Source organism: Trachemys scripta, chromosome 4, assembly GCF_013100865.1.
Source record: "Trachemys scripta elegans isolate TJP31775 chromosome 4, CAS_Tse_1.0, whole genome shotgun sequence".
Lineage (NCBI taxonomy): Eukaryota > Metazoa > Chordata > Testudines > Emydidae > Trachemys > Trachemys scripta.
Window position 1 is genome coordinate 98,455,488 of NC_048301.1, and position 14,783 is coordinate 98,470,270.

The 14,783-nt window shown below is 42.2% G+C and overlaps 1 protein-coding gene across 1 annotated transcript in view; it reads left to right on the forward strand.

Annotated features, from left to right (window-relative positions):
- The window catches only part of TRIM66 (tripartite motif containing 66), a 71,686-nt gene that overhangs the window by 47,021 nt on the left and 9,882 nt on the right, over positions 1-14,783 (forward strand). Inside the window, exons 11-15 of the mRNA XM_034770089.1 lie at positions 8,132-8,404; positions 8,627-8,852; positions 11,819-11,879; positions 13,285-13,459; positions 14,370-14,674. Coding sequence (XP_034625980.1) covers positions 8,132-8,404; positions 8,627-8,852; positions 11,819-11,879; positions 13,285-13,459; positions 14,370-14,674 — 1,040 coding nt within the window. The remainder of the gene's footprint in view (positions 1-8,131; positions 8,405-8,626; positions 8,853-11,818; positions 11,880-13,284; positions 13,460-14,369; positions 14,675-14,783) is intronic.

A 14,783-nucleotide genomic window follows, 5' to 3' on the forward strand; every position in this document is an offset into this window, starting at 1 on the left:
AAAACACTTGTGGGAGTATTTACATTTTTGTCAGCCTTGCTGTCTTTCCTTGTCTGCCTCTGACTAGCCTTTCCCTGTGGGGGGAGCGCATTTTTTTTTTTTAAGACTATCTAGCTAGTGGATGTATTCATGTTCAGACAGTTGTGTGTTTTGTGTAAATCTTCCTTATTCCAAGTAATATAAATGTTGGGTTTGTGTAGCTCCCTTTAGGAATACAGCACTGAGCATGGAAATCCTCTTTTTAGCCACAAATCAGGCATAAGTTTCTCCACACTGCTCTGTCAATATACTCCACTTCTGTTCTGGAGGGAGCCAGCTTTTTGGGTGAAAGAATAGTTTTGTCTACAGGCCTATTCAGTGTTCTCTGTTGAGAATGCCAACAAGGCAGTGAATTAAATGCAGGTTGATTTAGTGATTTTTTTGATAATGACTTTTGTCTGTTGGGAACTGGACTGAGCCAGCAAATTCATTATACATTAGACATTAACAGCTGTCTGATGGAGGTAACTTTCAGTCACTACCAACATGGGCTACTTCTAACTAGGGATCTAGAGGTGAAGATTACCAACCACCTGAATCATTTGGTGGTCCTGTTGTTTTTGCAGGGTACATTGGTGAGTTATTTATTTGCAAATAGGATCGGGGAGGGCAATCTATTTGAGAACAGATGCCAATTCTGTAAGATTTTTTGATGTAACTATGATTTTGGGGGTGATAAACTGAGCATGACATTTGCTTGGCTTGAATGTGTTTCATTTTCCTTCATGATCCTGATCAATTAGAGCAGGCCTGCACAACTCGTAAAGCGGCGAGGGCCATATTACTCCAAAGAAAACAGCTGAGGGCCGAACCCCCCCCCGGCCTTGCCGAACCCCTCCCAGCGCTACCCAGCCCCCCCAAAACACAACACCCCCCCACAGTGCCACCCGCCCCGCAGAAACAACCCCCAGCGCTGCCCAGCCCCCTGAAACTCCTCCCCTCAGCGCCGCCCACCCCGCGGAAACAAACCCTCCTTCCCCAGCACCACTGGGGAAGTGGGGGAGGGATAGCTCAGTGGTTTGAGCATTGGCCTGCTAAACCCAGGGTTGTGAGCTCAATCTTTGAGGGGGCCACTTAGGGATCTGGGACAAAAATCAGTCCTTGGTCCTGCTAGTGAAGACAGGGGGCTGGACTCAATGACCTTTCAAGGTCCCTTCCAGTTCTAGGAGATAGGATATCTCCATTAATTTAAAAAACAGCGGTATTGAACCTTTGTAATACGTTATAGCGGGCTCCTAAGGTAGTATAATTAAGGTAAAAGAAAAATGTCTTTTTGCTAGAAGTAGAATAAGATCTTCCCCCCACTTTGTAATCAATTGCCCTGTTGAATGAATGAGGTGTGAATGAGGAAGGCATGGAAGGCAGCACCTACAGACAGCTGCAACCCTTGGAGAGGGAATGGGAGCCAGACCAGATCAGTAGACCAGGTCAGCCATCAAGTCACTGCTTGCCTCCTCAATCCCCCACCCCCACCACCGGCTCACCTGCACCCCCGCCACTGCCTGCCCGCTCACCTCCTCAGCCCCCCCCCATTGCCGGCTTGCCTGCCCCTCCGCCACTGCCAGCCCGCTCGCCTCCTCAGTCCCCACCTCCTCGGCTCGCCTACTCACCCCCCGCCACTGCCCACTCGCCTCCTTGGCCCCCCTCCCTCACCTGCCACTTGCCTACTCACCCCCCGCGGGCCGCACAGTGAGCCCACCTACTCACTCCACGCGGGCTGCACAGTGAGCCCCCGGGACGCATGTTGTGCAGGCCTGAGTTAGAGGTATAACTTTAAAGCACATAAAATGCAAAATTGGGAAGAAGTGCCATTGTTATTGTACAGATGCACCATGTGCATCTTTTAATAGGAAGCTCAGATACCATGGTGATAGGCGTTATCATGTTTACAGTTCTTCCTTTTGTGAGTGTGTAACCAGCGGTGAGTATAATAACTAGACAGCCTTCCTCAAACCAAACTATTCTTTATTCTCACGGTAGGAACAAAGCATAAGAAAAAATGAATTTTAAAACAAATAGTCCATGTGCATGTATATCCTACTTAAGGCTTACCATCTCCTCGTGGTGACCTGGACAGGCCTAACCTCTTCAGACCTTCCCAGCACATGGTTGTGTCAGTCTGGTTTCTTGAACATATCCCAAACAACTCCTGGCCTCCTCTAGCCCCGAGAGTCTCTTCTTAAACTGCTATAGTCCTTTTGATCTTCTTGTGTTCCATAGTCTTTTCCTGTCACACACTGTCTCTTACCAACCCATAAATGCTTCCTGAGGATTGGCTTATCTTGAGCCATTGTTTTGCTTCCTGCTTATTTTTCCTTACAGCAGGACAGTACCGTATTAAACAAAACCAATATATTCACACAGTAAACATCTCAATAACCCACTCAACATACAGTATTCATTCATTATTACAGAGCAGCTCCACATCTGTCACAGGTATAGAAATACCTAAAATAGGTAGATAGATCCCATTAAATGCTTCTCATCAGAGTGATGCTTCCAAATGCTTCACATTTTCTTTTACTCCCATATCAGGTAGTCTTTCATAGATTCTAAGGCCAGAAGGGACCACTGCGCTCATCCATTCTGACTTCCTGTATATCATGGGCCAGAGAAGTTTTCCAAAATAATCCCTGATTGAACTAGAGTATATCTTTCAGAAAACATCCAATCTTGATTTAAAAATTGCCAGTGATGGAGAATTCACCACTATCCTTAGTAAATGGTTCCAGTGGTTAACTGCCCTCATTGTTAAAAATTTACTCCTTATTTCCAGCCTGACTTTGTCTAGCTTCAATTTCCAAACATTGTATCTTATACCTTTGTCTTGGAATTTATGATAGGACTGCACCTTGGTAGTTCAAGATGGAACTTCTTTACCTCTCCTGAGATGTAATGAACATAAATGCCTCTAATTCTGTCATGTTAATATTACTATCATGTGAGATAAAACTGGATTTTATCTGCTACAGATGGAAGTGCTGTGCATTTTTCTCAGTCTCCAACACATCACGTTTGTCCTAAGCTTTACTGGTGACCTCTGTTCTGTCTACTGCTCATGTGCATGTTGTGATGGGATCCCTGAGGTGTAGCCTGGGAATGTGGGACCGCTGTGCCCCCTTAACTCTCTAGCCTGAGTTGTCTCTCACAATGCTTTGCTAGTGACAAAAAGCAATCCCCTCCGGACGCTGTTATCACTCAGCACAACCGCATGTGGAGCCCCACATCCAGCTGGATTGCATGAATGCTCCCAGAGCCCCTCATGAATCACACAGAGAAAGGCACCAGCCAAATCCCCCCAGCTCCCAGCACTGTACCTCAGGAAGAGTAGTGCACATTTATTAATTGCTTCACCACTTCATCAATGGAAAGTGGATATACACCAGCCTTTGCAAACCTGAGCAGATTTACCACACACTTCAAGCAAACTCACTAGTAAAGATAAACAGTAAAAGAAGTTTATTGATTACAAAAGATATATTTTAAGTGATTATAAGTGATAGATAAAAAGTCAGTTAGTTACCAAAATAAAATAAAATATATAAGAACGCAGTCTAAACTCTCAACCCTATTAGACTGGGCCACATCTAGATTAAGCAGTTTTTCTCACCCCACTGGATATTGCAGTTCATAGCATACAGATTTCACCCTTGAAACCTGGGCCAGTCCCCTCTGTTGGAGTCTTCAGTCTTCTGAGTGTCTTTGTTACTTGCAGCATAGGTGTGGAGAGGAGAAAAGGGGAAGCGTGGGGCCCCTGTGTTCTGTTTTATACCCTTAGTCCATGTGCTTGGAGATCACAAGTCCAGGCATGTCTGGTGGGCATTGCTGAGTTTCCAGGCAAGGTTGAGGAATTCCCCTGATGTGGCCTTTTGCAGATGAGTCATTGAATTGTAGTGCCCTTGCTGGACAATGGCTGTTGATGGGTTGTTTGACACCCGCCTGGGCATTGGTTACTTTCTTTGGAGAGCTAGTATCTGGGTGCTTCCCAAACCCACAGCATATTTTAGTCACAACCATACAGCACATTCTCATAACTTCATATGCATTGAACAATGGCTTTCAGCAGATCATAACCTTTCCCATGATACCTCACATGATATGTTTTATAGGCAATATCACAATTCTATGAAAATGAGGAATATGGGGGTTACAAGGTGTTCCCCCAAGGTATAGAATGGCACACATATCTGATGGTGCTTTTTCCTACAGTGATATTTGAGAGTTTATGAAGAATATGTTTTGGAGGGTCAGGGCGTATCTTGCTTTATATTAGGACAGCACTGAGACTGTTGTCAGTACTCAGGAATGAATCATTGTAATAGTGTCCTGTTAGTTTCCAAGGTACTGCAATGTGTTGGATGAACAGTTGAGCTGTTTACAGTACAAACATGTTCATGCTTAATGCAGTTAGCTATATTTCATAAAAAGGTATTTAACAAAACCCATCGCTTTGACCTAAAAAGTAGGTTAAATAAAACGTGACCACACCTGCTCTATGGAACCTTTCTTCTTCCACTTTAAACAAGGTCCAGTTTGTTAGGATAGAAGGTTAAGAAAGATTTGGATTTTTTTCTCATAGAAGGGAAAAGAGATCCTTTGGATTATACCTTGTAATTGTGAAATACAAATAGGATGCATGTATAGACAGTTTTATCAGTGCTACAGTGAGTGGCGAGTTAAACAACTGGATTGGAGCAGTGCATTTGTTTAACCTCACTAGCATAATGAGCTGCCATGGGGATTGCTCCACTTAATAGCAGTCGTTCATTACTCTGCAACCATTTGCTCTGTTATTTCTCTTATAGCAAAGAGAATTGGCAGTTCATAGTTTTAGCCTTCTTTATAAATCACACTTAATGTCAACAGCCTTGAGACTTTGCCAAAACAATCCTAACAAATCCTAATCCCAGTCTCTCAAGGTAAGTATTTGCATCTCAGAATTCTTCTGTGTTAGTGCTGCATGTTTGCATAGGACCTTCTTGGAATGCTACTGTGATCAAAGAAATATTTAAATAATGTTTTACTTTTTATTCACGGTTACTTTGCATGTTATTTATTCTTACCTTAAACTACCATAGGTATGAAATTTTCGGCAGAGAGCGTATTTGGATAATTGGTGGATACAGCCATTATATCACAAAGGTCATCAGACCAAATTTCATTATTAGATAACAAGAATTCCATTTGTAATGACACAGATCTATTTGTGTATGCCAAGCTGTGCATTAAAATGTCAGACCCTAAAGATTTTCCTACACCTGAAACCTCCATCTACCCAGGATGATAGTTAATGCTTGGTGTTGTTCAAAGGGTGCACTGTAAAATATAGTGCTTTCATAAAACAAAGGTCTGTTCTTTGAAGCCATCACATTTTCAAACCCTAGCTGAGCTGCCAAGGGAAAAGAGAGATTTTTTGCTAATGGCAAAAGAAATGATTATTTTAGGGAGTGAATTAATAGGATATTAATGAGCCTTGTTCCCAGTGCATTGTTCACTTCACACTTGACAGCAGCTCCATGGATCAGAATGGAATGTGTCTGTTCTTTACTGTGAGTTTTAATATTTTGTACTGAAAGATCATAATGTTTCCTCATCATTAAAATAACCACAAAAATTAACTTCTGCCACCAGGGAGAGACAGATGGCAGTTTGATGGCCTCATTATTCTTTTTCCTTTTTAGCAAGAGTAATGTTTTATCTGGCTTATACAATCTAAAAAGTTTCCTCGCTAAACCTACTGTAGCTGGCAGAGTCAAAAGTATATAAGTATATAACTGTTGAATTTCAGCTCTCTAGATGTGTTCATTGTAAATACTTTAGGCCCTCATCTTGCAAAGACCTATGCATATTTCTAACTGTATGTACTGTGAGTAGTCCAATTGTCTTGACAACTCACAGGATGAAATCCTGGCACCATTGAAGTTAATGGCAAAACTCCCATTGACTTCAGTGGGGCAACCATTTCACCCACAGCATGCATAGGTCTTTGCAGAGTGAGGCCTTAGTGTGTAACAGATGGTGACAATGTTGTAATATTCATGAGGAAAGATGTATATATTGATTACAGCAGGAGATGAAAAGGAATCTTGCTGTGGCTGGTTAAGACATCTCTAGTGGACTTTTGTGCTGACAGAGTGAAGTAAACTTGCCCTAATGCTGCGGAAGATAAGGTCCCTTCTATCTTAAATGCAGTCATCTTATCTTGTTTAATAGGAGCCTGATCCTGCAGTCCTATTCAGGCAAAACTCCCACGGTAGGATCAGTTCCAGGGTGGTTAAAAGAAAATTAGACTGCATGCTCAGGTGAAAATAAGTCATAAGGCTGGACTTTGTTCTCAGTATGTACCTGGGCTGCACTGTAAGACTCAAGTACCTCTTCGGACTTTATTGGAGTTAGCCAGATGTGACAGGGCCCCGTCCCACTCCTGTCTTTTGCTTAGTATACACAGGCTCGGAGACCTTCAGTTGTTAAATATCCCAGCACAGTTTGATTACATTTGCCTTACATTTCCAGCACCTTACCAATCTATACACCATCTCTGCTAAAGGAGAGAGGGAAGGGATCTCTACTAGAGATCCTTTCTAGCTCTGCTAGCCTGCCTCTTTCTCCCCTGCATGTCCTTCCCGTGCCACCTTACACCTCCTATGTTAGTGGACCAATTTGCTCATTAGTCCTTCCCCCAGCCCATTCTAAGCCACTAATTAGGCCCCAACAGGTCCACCCGAAGGAGACTTAATTGGTGTTTAAGTGACCAGAGTGCTGGATCAGCTGTTGATTCCCAGCACTGTGCCATACTAGAATTTACACAAATACACCTCTACCCCAATATAATGCGACCTGACAAAACACAAATTTGGATATAACGCGGTAAAGCAGTGCTCGGGGGGGAAGGGGCTGCGCATTCCAGCGGATCAAAGCAAGTTTGATATAACGCGGTTTCACCTATAACGTGGTAAGATTTTTTGGCTCCCGAGGACAGCGTTATATCGGGGTAGAGGTGTATAACAGAGAGCAGAATCTGGACAACTATCTTTTGATGCTACTTCACTATTGCCCTGTTGACTTGGAACAAGTTATCAGAATTCAGAATGGACTAATAATAGTTGCTAAATGCAAAAAACAAATGTCTGTTTCTTTATCATTCTGTATAACAAGTAAAACTTATGATATTGCAGTGAAATTAAAAGGATTTATTCAGTAAATTCTCAGGCATAATGAATATCACTGAACTGTGAGAAACTAAATGTGGAAGCACATCTTCAAAGAATGCAGATCTGCATACTTCTTAAGACTACTTACATTTGTTTGATAGGGACTATAGAAGAGTCAGGATTTCAATCATGTCACACATACAGAGATGTAAAACAGCTTAAAGAAATCACACAAATGAGTGGATTTGCTTTGGTTTGCATATCCTTATTTCTGTGTTTGACAGTGAAATGCCCCAAGAAAGCATGAAACACTAGCAGATACATTTCATTAAAATTATTCTTGCAAAGACCTTGCTTGGATGGGTAGTTTTTTTTTTCCCTTTCTCTGATAACTAGACAGGTGCATCCTTTCTTCAACAGTCTGATATTTGTAACGTGTATTTTTCCCATTTACAGTTTGATGCTATAAAGAGGTGCCTTAAGCTCAATTGGCCAAACTCATCCTTTGGTGTAATGTGCTCCGTATCACTGAAGTCACTAAAGTTGCATTCACTTATTCTAATTCAATTCTTACATTATCTTTAGTATAACCTCACTGAAATCACCAGAGTTACACCAGGGATGGATTTGGTCCGATATTCCAGTGCTTAGATTACTCATTCATTATAAGGAGTAAGAAATCAGGACCCATTATAGTGATAAAAGAAAAAGAGTCTGGTAGCTTGCAGGGAAAATTATGAGGAATCTGTGTTTCCAAATTTTGGCTTTAATCATGGAAATTATAAAGCCTTTTGGTAAATGACATGAGATTACCATAGATACTTTCAAAGCCCTTGTGACATGGCTTCATTAGACATTATGAGATATAACATCGCATGCTCTCTAGAAATAACAGCAGCATTTTACTGTTTTAAAAGCTGATTAACATATTTGTTTTTCAGCATTCGGCTTCACTGAACATTGTGGGCTTTTCAAATCCTTTAGAAATGGAACCGTCTTCTACAAGGTTATCTAGGTCGGTTGATCCACAGATGCAAGGTGTATCTACTGTAACGCTTAACCAATCCCAGAACATGCTTCATGCCTCTGATGTTCAGCCAGAATCAGTGCCTAGCTATAGCTTGGCATCAGACAGTGCTACAAATGACCTGAACCCTTGGACAACTGATAACCTAGCAACAGGTGATTTACTCCTGGGGAACACTAAGTGCAAGGTAAGAATTGCTAACACATCTGGCTACTTTATAGCTAAGGATTGCACTTTAATTGATAACGCTTGTTGTTGTCATAGTCAGTAGGTTGAAGATTGTTACTTTGAAAAAAGAAATCCTGCTCCTCTAATGATATTTGAAGACTTACTTGTTAGAGTTATTTTCTTGGAGTGGAAATTTAAAAAAGTAAACAGTAAATTTTGAATTACTCTTTTTCCTCTCAAGCTGGAAAATGAAGATTTTAGTACCATGAATGACCCCCTTGGAAATGACTCAGCCACTGCTGGACCGAACACCATTAATGAATTAGCTCTTACTATGCAAAAAATGCTAGAAGAGCCTATTAATCTTTCAGTCAAGAAATCACAACAGTGTGCCTCTCCTTCTGCACCCATCAGCAGTGCTGCTTGCCTGCAGGTGACCAGTGTAAAACAACTTAGAAATGATGAAGGTACCAGGTTTTTCTTTATCGTCTTTTTTTTTTTTTAACTGCTGTTGCCCATTTTTAACCCAAGTGGCTAGTCAAAGTTTGGGGCTCAGTAGGTGTTACAATTGGGAGTAGAACTTGGTGGTAGACAGGTATTACTTTATTGCAGTCTTGTTTATTTACGAGGAATGTACCAAGTCCTGTGTCTCTGAATGCAGGAGCCAAGAACAGAATAGAGCAGTTTCTTAGCTTACCAGCCCTCCAAGCCCCTTTAGCCAACACTCGACCCAAAAACATGCTCTCTAGCTTTTTCCAGGGTCACATTGTGTTCACAGGATCCTGCTTGGGTTTTTTTGCCTCTCTTTTCCTCTGCCTCAGTCTTGTCTGTGACTCCAATCCCTGTATATGTTCTCTCTCACTCCCACATACCCGTACCCAAAAACAATACTCCGCTCCAAAGCTCCTGGACAGGTTCACACATACTTATGTCATAGGTGGGGCTTATGTTTCCAGTTATGTTAATTGAAGCATGAGTTCACATGTATCAACATCAACAGGGATTTTAACCCAACTCATGAGAAGATCTCACAGAGCTCAACACTGTCATACTCGCAGGCCTTGCAGTACAGTGTGGTCATTTCTGTACCTAACTAAATGTAATTCATCTTATTGTACTGCAAACTACTCCAGCATTGTTTAAAACATTATCAAGTACCTAACACAGTGGAAAGGAATGTTTAGTCTCATTTGTAGAGGAAAAACATGGAAATCTTCTCTCTCAAATTACTATCTAGCACATCACTGAATCAGAAAGGGCTGAAAGCTTGCAAGTGGTGTATTGATGTTAAGTGCTCGGAGGATTAGTTCTCTTAGAAGATCTCCTGTTGATGAGACTTGCAGTGATCACTAGCGAAGAACTGATTTGAACAGTCCAAATTCTCCCTTTTTTTTAAATTACTTCCAAAATACTAGATGACCTCCTGAGGGCCCTTCCAACCCTAATATTCTATGAATATTCTATGAAATGTAAGGTGACTACCGCTAAGTGCTACACTTAAGTAGCATAGCAATATTGGGTAAGTTAGCATATTGCACAGTGTGACTTTTTTTTCTTGGCTTATTGTACTGCATAACATTCCCTTCAGCCAAGGACTACGTCTCTATTCTTAATGGAGAACGAGACTTTGCCTAACTGCCTTCCACAGGCAAATTGCCAACACTGTAAGGGCTCAATGCTGCAAACGTTAAAGTCAATGGGACTATTCATGCAAGTAAGGGATTGCAGGATCAAGCTATTATTCTGTGACTTATACCAATATTTGGCTGCTTTTCTCTATAATGGCTAAATTAGTATTACTATCGGAGCAGTGTTGTTATACTCAGAAGATTATAATTGATACAAAGAGGGCTCCACCACAGTGAAACAAGAGAACTCATTAGTCTTACATGTATTGAACCAGATGCTGGCAGTTATGCCACAACACTCTGTATGGGTAGTGAGGATCTCAGCACTCCAGAAGGAGCACTGGAGAGACTGTGTGTCAGGCAGCTACAATCTAAGTGCTGCCCTTGGAACTCTGGCCCCAGTCTGCGGGCCGGTGTAGAGATCAGAGGCTTGAGCATGCCTCCTCCCTGCCCCGGGCTCTTTAAATCTCCACCAGACCCCTGAGCCTGGGGTAGCGGCGGCAGCTGGGAGCCCCTGGGGCTCCGTCGGCAATTTAAAGGGCCTGGGGCTCCGCTGCGGTAGCGGCAGCCAGGAGCCCTGGGCCCTTTAAATCGCCCCCTAGCCCTGGAGCTCCCAGCCGCCTCTGCAGCTCGTAGCTCCGGGGCTGATTTAAAGGGCTTGGGGCTCCCAGCCACCGCTACCACAGCCGGAGCCCCAGGCCCTTTAAATCAAGATTTAAAGGGCCTGGGGATTTAAAGGCCCCACTTCTTCTGGTTGAGGCCACGCCTCTTCTGGTTGAGACCACGCCCCCTGCTCAGGACTTTGGCGGACTGGTAAGTCCTTTTAACTTACTTTCACCCCTGCATATAATGCCGCTAACATACATTTTGCCATGATATTATTGATCAGCAAATTGAGTTTTCAGATGATACCTCACAAAGCTTAGTTTGTACAAAGATTATTACAACAGCATGTAGGGTGTGGACACAGGTACGTTCTGTCATACTCACCCCTTGGTGGCCACACAAGGGCCTCTCACAATCTGATCCAATGCAGTGCTCCTGCAACATTTACCTTGCACTTCCGTGTTGACTCCTTAATAGCGTGACCAGATGTCCCGATTTTATAGGGACAGTCCTGATATTTGGGGCTTTTCTTATATAGGCGTCAATTACCTCCCCACACCCTGTCCCGATTTTTCACACTTGCTGTCTGGTCATCCTACTCCTTAAAACTGTGGCGTTCCGATTATTTTCTCTTTAACGTTGTCCTATTTAAGGAGGAAAATGGTAGTGTTCTTAATGAACCCAATCCTGTTCCCATTTCAGTCAATGACAGTAGACCAGAGCCCCCTGTTCCCAAATTAATCCTATGTAGTTAAATTCTGTAATGAGGATTACACGCACAGTGCCACATGGGGAGGAGAAAAATGGTGCTTGTGTGTGTGTGAGGAAGGATGGGCTGTGAGAGATTCATATTCAATTCCTGCTCCACCACAAATATCCTGTGTGATCTTGGGCAAGTCATTTAGGCCCAGATCCTCAAAGGTATTTAGGTGCCTAACTGAGTGCCTCAGTTCCCTATCTGTAAATGTGGATAATAGTGTTTCTTTACCGCACAGAAATGTTGTGAGGACAAAGATGGTAACGTTTAGTGAGGTGCTCAGATACTGTGAGTGATGGGGGGCAGATAATTACCTTAGACAGATATGAAATTATTCCAGATTGCAAATATGATATCACATTACGTGAATATTAAAGTGCCTCTCTACCCTAATCTGACTCTGATATTATAGATATTTTCTTAATTTTCTTTTCTGTTCCAGAGTCCAGTAATTATGAAAAGGAACATATTGAGATGGATGTAAAAAGTAATCAGAACATCAGGTAATAGAATCACTTTCTGCATAGAAGTACTGGCCATGAAATTTGATGCACATAGTCAGAGTATATCCAGCTTAGTGTTGTTGGCAGGTTGTTTTAAAAGGAAAACAGGTTGCCTTGTAACTAATAATTCCAGAAGACATAAAGTAGCAACCATGACTAATGCCATATATTCCAGTTGCTTGAAGGCATTTGCAAGGGCTTTTTGAAATTGCACTGGTATTTTTAAGAGGTGTGAAATGGACCCCAGCCATACTGGGACTTGGGGGAGCACAAAGGTGTCTCCTATTGCACGCACCACCTCCTCCACCTCTGCAGCTATGTTGCACAGAGCTCTGGTATGGGTGAGAATCTGGGCCTGCATATCACTAATGAACAAAACAAGTACATCTACCAACACCTCTTGTGTTCCTAATTTCAGTGGAATGTACACTTTACACGCTGCTAGTGTTGCTGTGTTGTAGGGATCTAGCAGTGTATGGGGTCAGGGAGGGGTGGGGGATTAAATAAGATCACATGCAAATGAAGGTACACTATCACCTTGACAGAAAAACATAGACACTTCCAGACCCTGCTTGAAGCTCATTTTTATTTTAGCTGTCTCATTTATAATGAAGTATCAGTTAATTCTCCTTAAACACAACATTATTCTGCTCCGGTTTCTTATAAAAAATATGCATACACATTTTATAGCTAAAGGTCTTTACCATTTTATAGCACTTTGTTCTCCTGTATGAAATGAGTTGGAGGTCTCAGCCCAGCTCAGGGCAGACAGATTTACATTTTAAAAAGCATTTTCATAAACTGGAAAACTACGTTTTCAAAGCAATGTTGGATTCGTACATCTTCTGTGACACGCTTTATGATCATGAACATATCACTATTTATAGATTATACCATTGGAACTACTAAAATGCCACATAATCCAAATTATATATGAAAAGTACTGTATAGTCCAGAAAGATACAACAGAACAAGGAGTGCAGGACTCTAAATTATCTTGCAATTTTTACATAATTTTGCTTCCAAATATTGTTTTCCGAATATTTTCACTTTGAAATGATGTGGCTAGTGTGATCTTTCTTGAAGCCAGTCGCACTCTGAAGAGTGTCTGCCCTAACTGGCTTTGGGCAGTTGAAGCACAAAGGCAGGAGGGCAGACATCGTAGGTAGGGATTTAGGCCCCAATTCAGCAAAGTAGCTAAGCACATGATTAAATTCAAAAAGGTGAGGAGTCCTGTTCCTCTTTAGCAAAGCACAGCAGCATGTGCGTAAATTCCACTGACTTCACCTTTAGGCATGTGCTTTAATGCTTTGCCTTAAAAAACAAACAGAGTAATACGGAAAAGATGTTGAAATTAGGAGAAGAGGACTCTGTACAATACTAATGAATTTTATCATAATTTCAGAGCTTATACTAAAGAGCTGAAGATCCCCTATGTGCGATTGGAACGCCTGAAAATATGTGCATCAGAATCTGGGGAGCTTCCAGTGTTCAAACTGCAGCCCCAGAAGGATGACCAAGATGAGACTTTCCTTCTGATAATTGAATGCGGTACCCAGTCTTCAAGTATGGCTATAAAAGTGAGTTGGGTTTGCATGGTTGGTTGGTTGGTTGCTCTCTTCCCCCCACTGACTTTGCTAGGATTCTTGTGATACTCTGAACTGCCCTGCTGATGGATTTTACTATTCTAAGATACTCTAGCTACTTTGGTGATGGGCAGCAGTATAAAACCCTAAGATTAATAACTATTGCAGCACTTGTTAGCTGTGTTCTTAGAGTATCCCCCGCCACCCTGTTACTTCCCTTTCAAGAGTACTTCCGATGGGCTTTGATATTAAAGCAGTGGTTGTGTATTGGTGCTGTAACTGGCCGCTTTGATCCATCCATCATACAGGGCGAACAGCTTAAAAACAAATCTAAGACCTGTCAGATCTATGCTTTAGAACTGAAGTTCAATTTAATAGTATTTAAAAAGGAACCTTCTGCCTCCTCAACATAGCTTTGGGCCTGAACTTGTTCCCATTGAAATCAATAGAGGTTTGGCATTGACGTGGATGAGAGCAACAGACCTAATCCTTTTTGACACAAAAGTGCATTTCCTTTAAAACTTGCATTCACCAGGGATGCTGCATGGAATTTAGTTGTCACGAAAAACAATGTAGAGTTGACATCTAAGCTGGAACTGGTTCCTGTGACAGACTTTTAATAATAATTAATAATATCCAGCTCTTACATAGTACTTTTCATCTTTAGCTTTCCAAGCACTTTACGATGGAGGTCAGTATCATTATCCCTGTTTTACAGATAGGGAAATTGAGGCCAGGAACGGAAGTGACTTGGCCACGGTCACCTAGCAGGCCACTAGCAGAGACCAGAGTTCCAGTCCAATGCTGTATCCAGCAGAGTCCACTTCAGATAGGCCTCTGTTACAGTTAGGGCATCAGATGTGAAAAAAGATGATTCTGTTATTCTGGATTTCTTTCTTCTAAGGTCAATCAAGATAGTCCACCTGAAGGACCGATTCCCACATATGAAGATAGGAAGTTCCCCATCAGCCACCCAGCAGGACAGGAACCATCTGCTTTTGTAGATATCCCTCCTGTTGATCACAGGCTTAGCAATGGGAATGGCATCCCCAGCATGAAAAAATCTCTGCTCGCTCAGGAAGCCAATCCAATTGAGAATGAGGATTTCTGTGCCGTTTGTCTGAATGGAGGAGAACTGTTGTGTTGTGATCACTGCCCCAAAGTGTTCCATCTCTCATGCCATGTTCCAGCTCTGCTCAGCTTCCCAGTGTGAGTACATATAACACTTCCCTTATTCTGTCTCTGATTCTGCCTGAGGGACATATATGTCAGTGTTACAAGGGCTCTATCACATTCTCTCTCTGTATTGCCTTTTTTG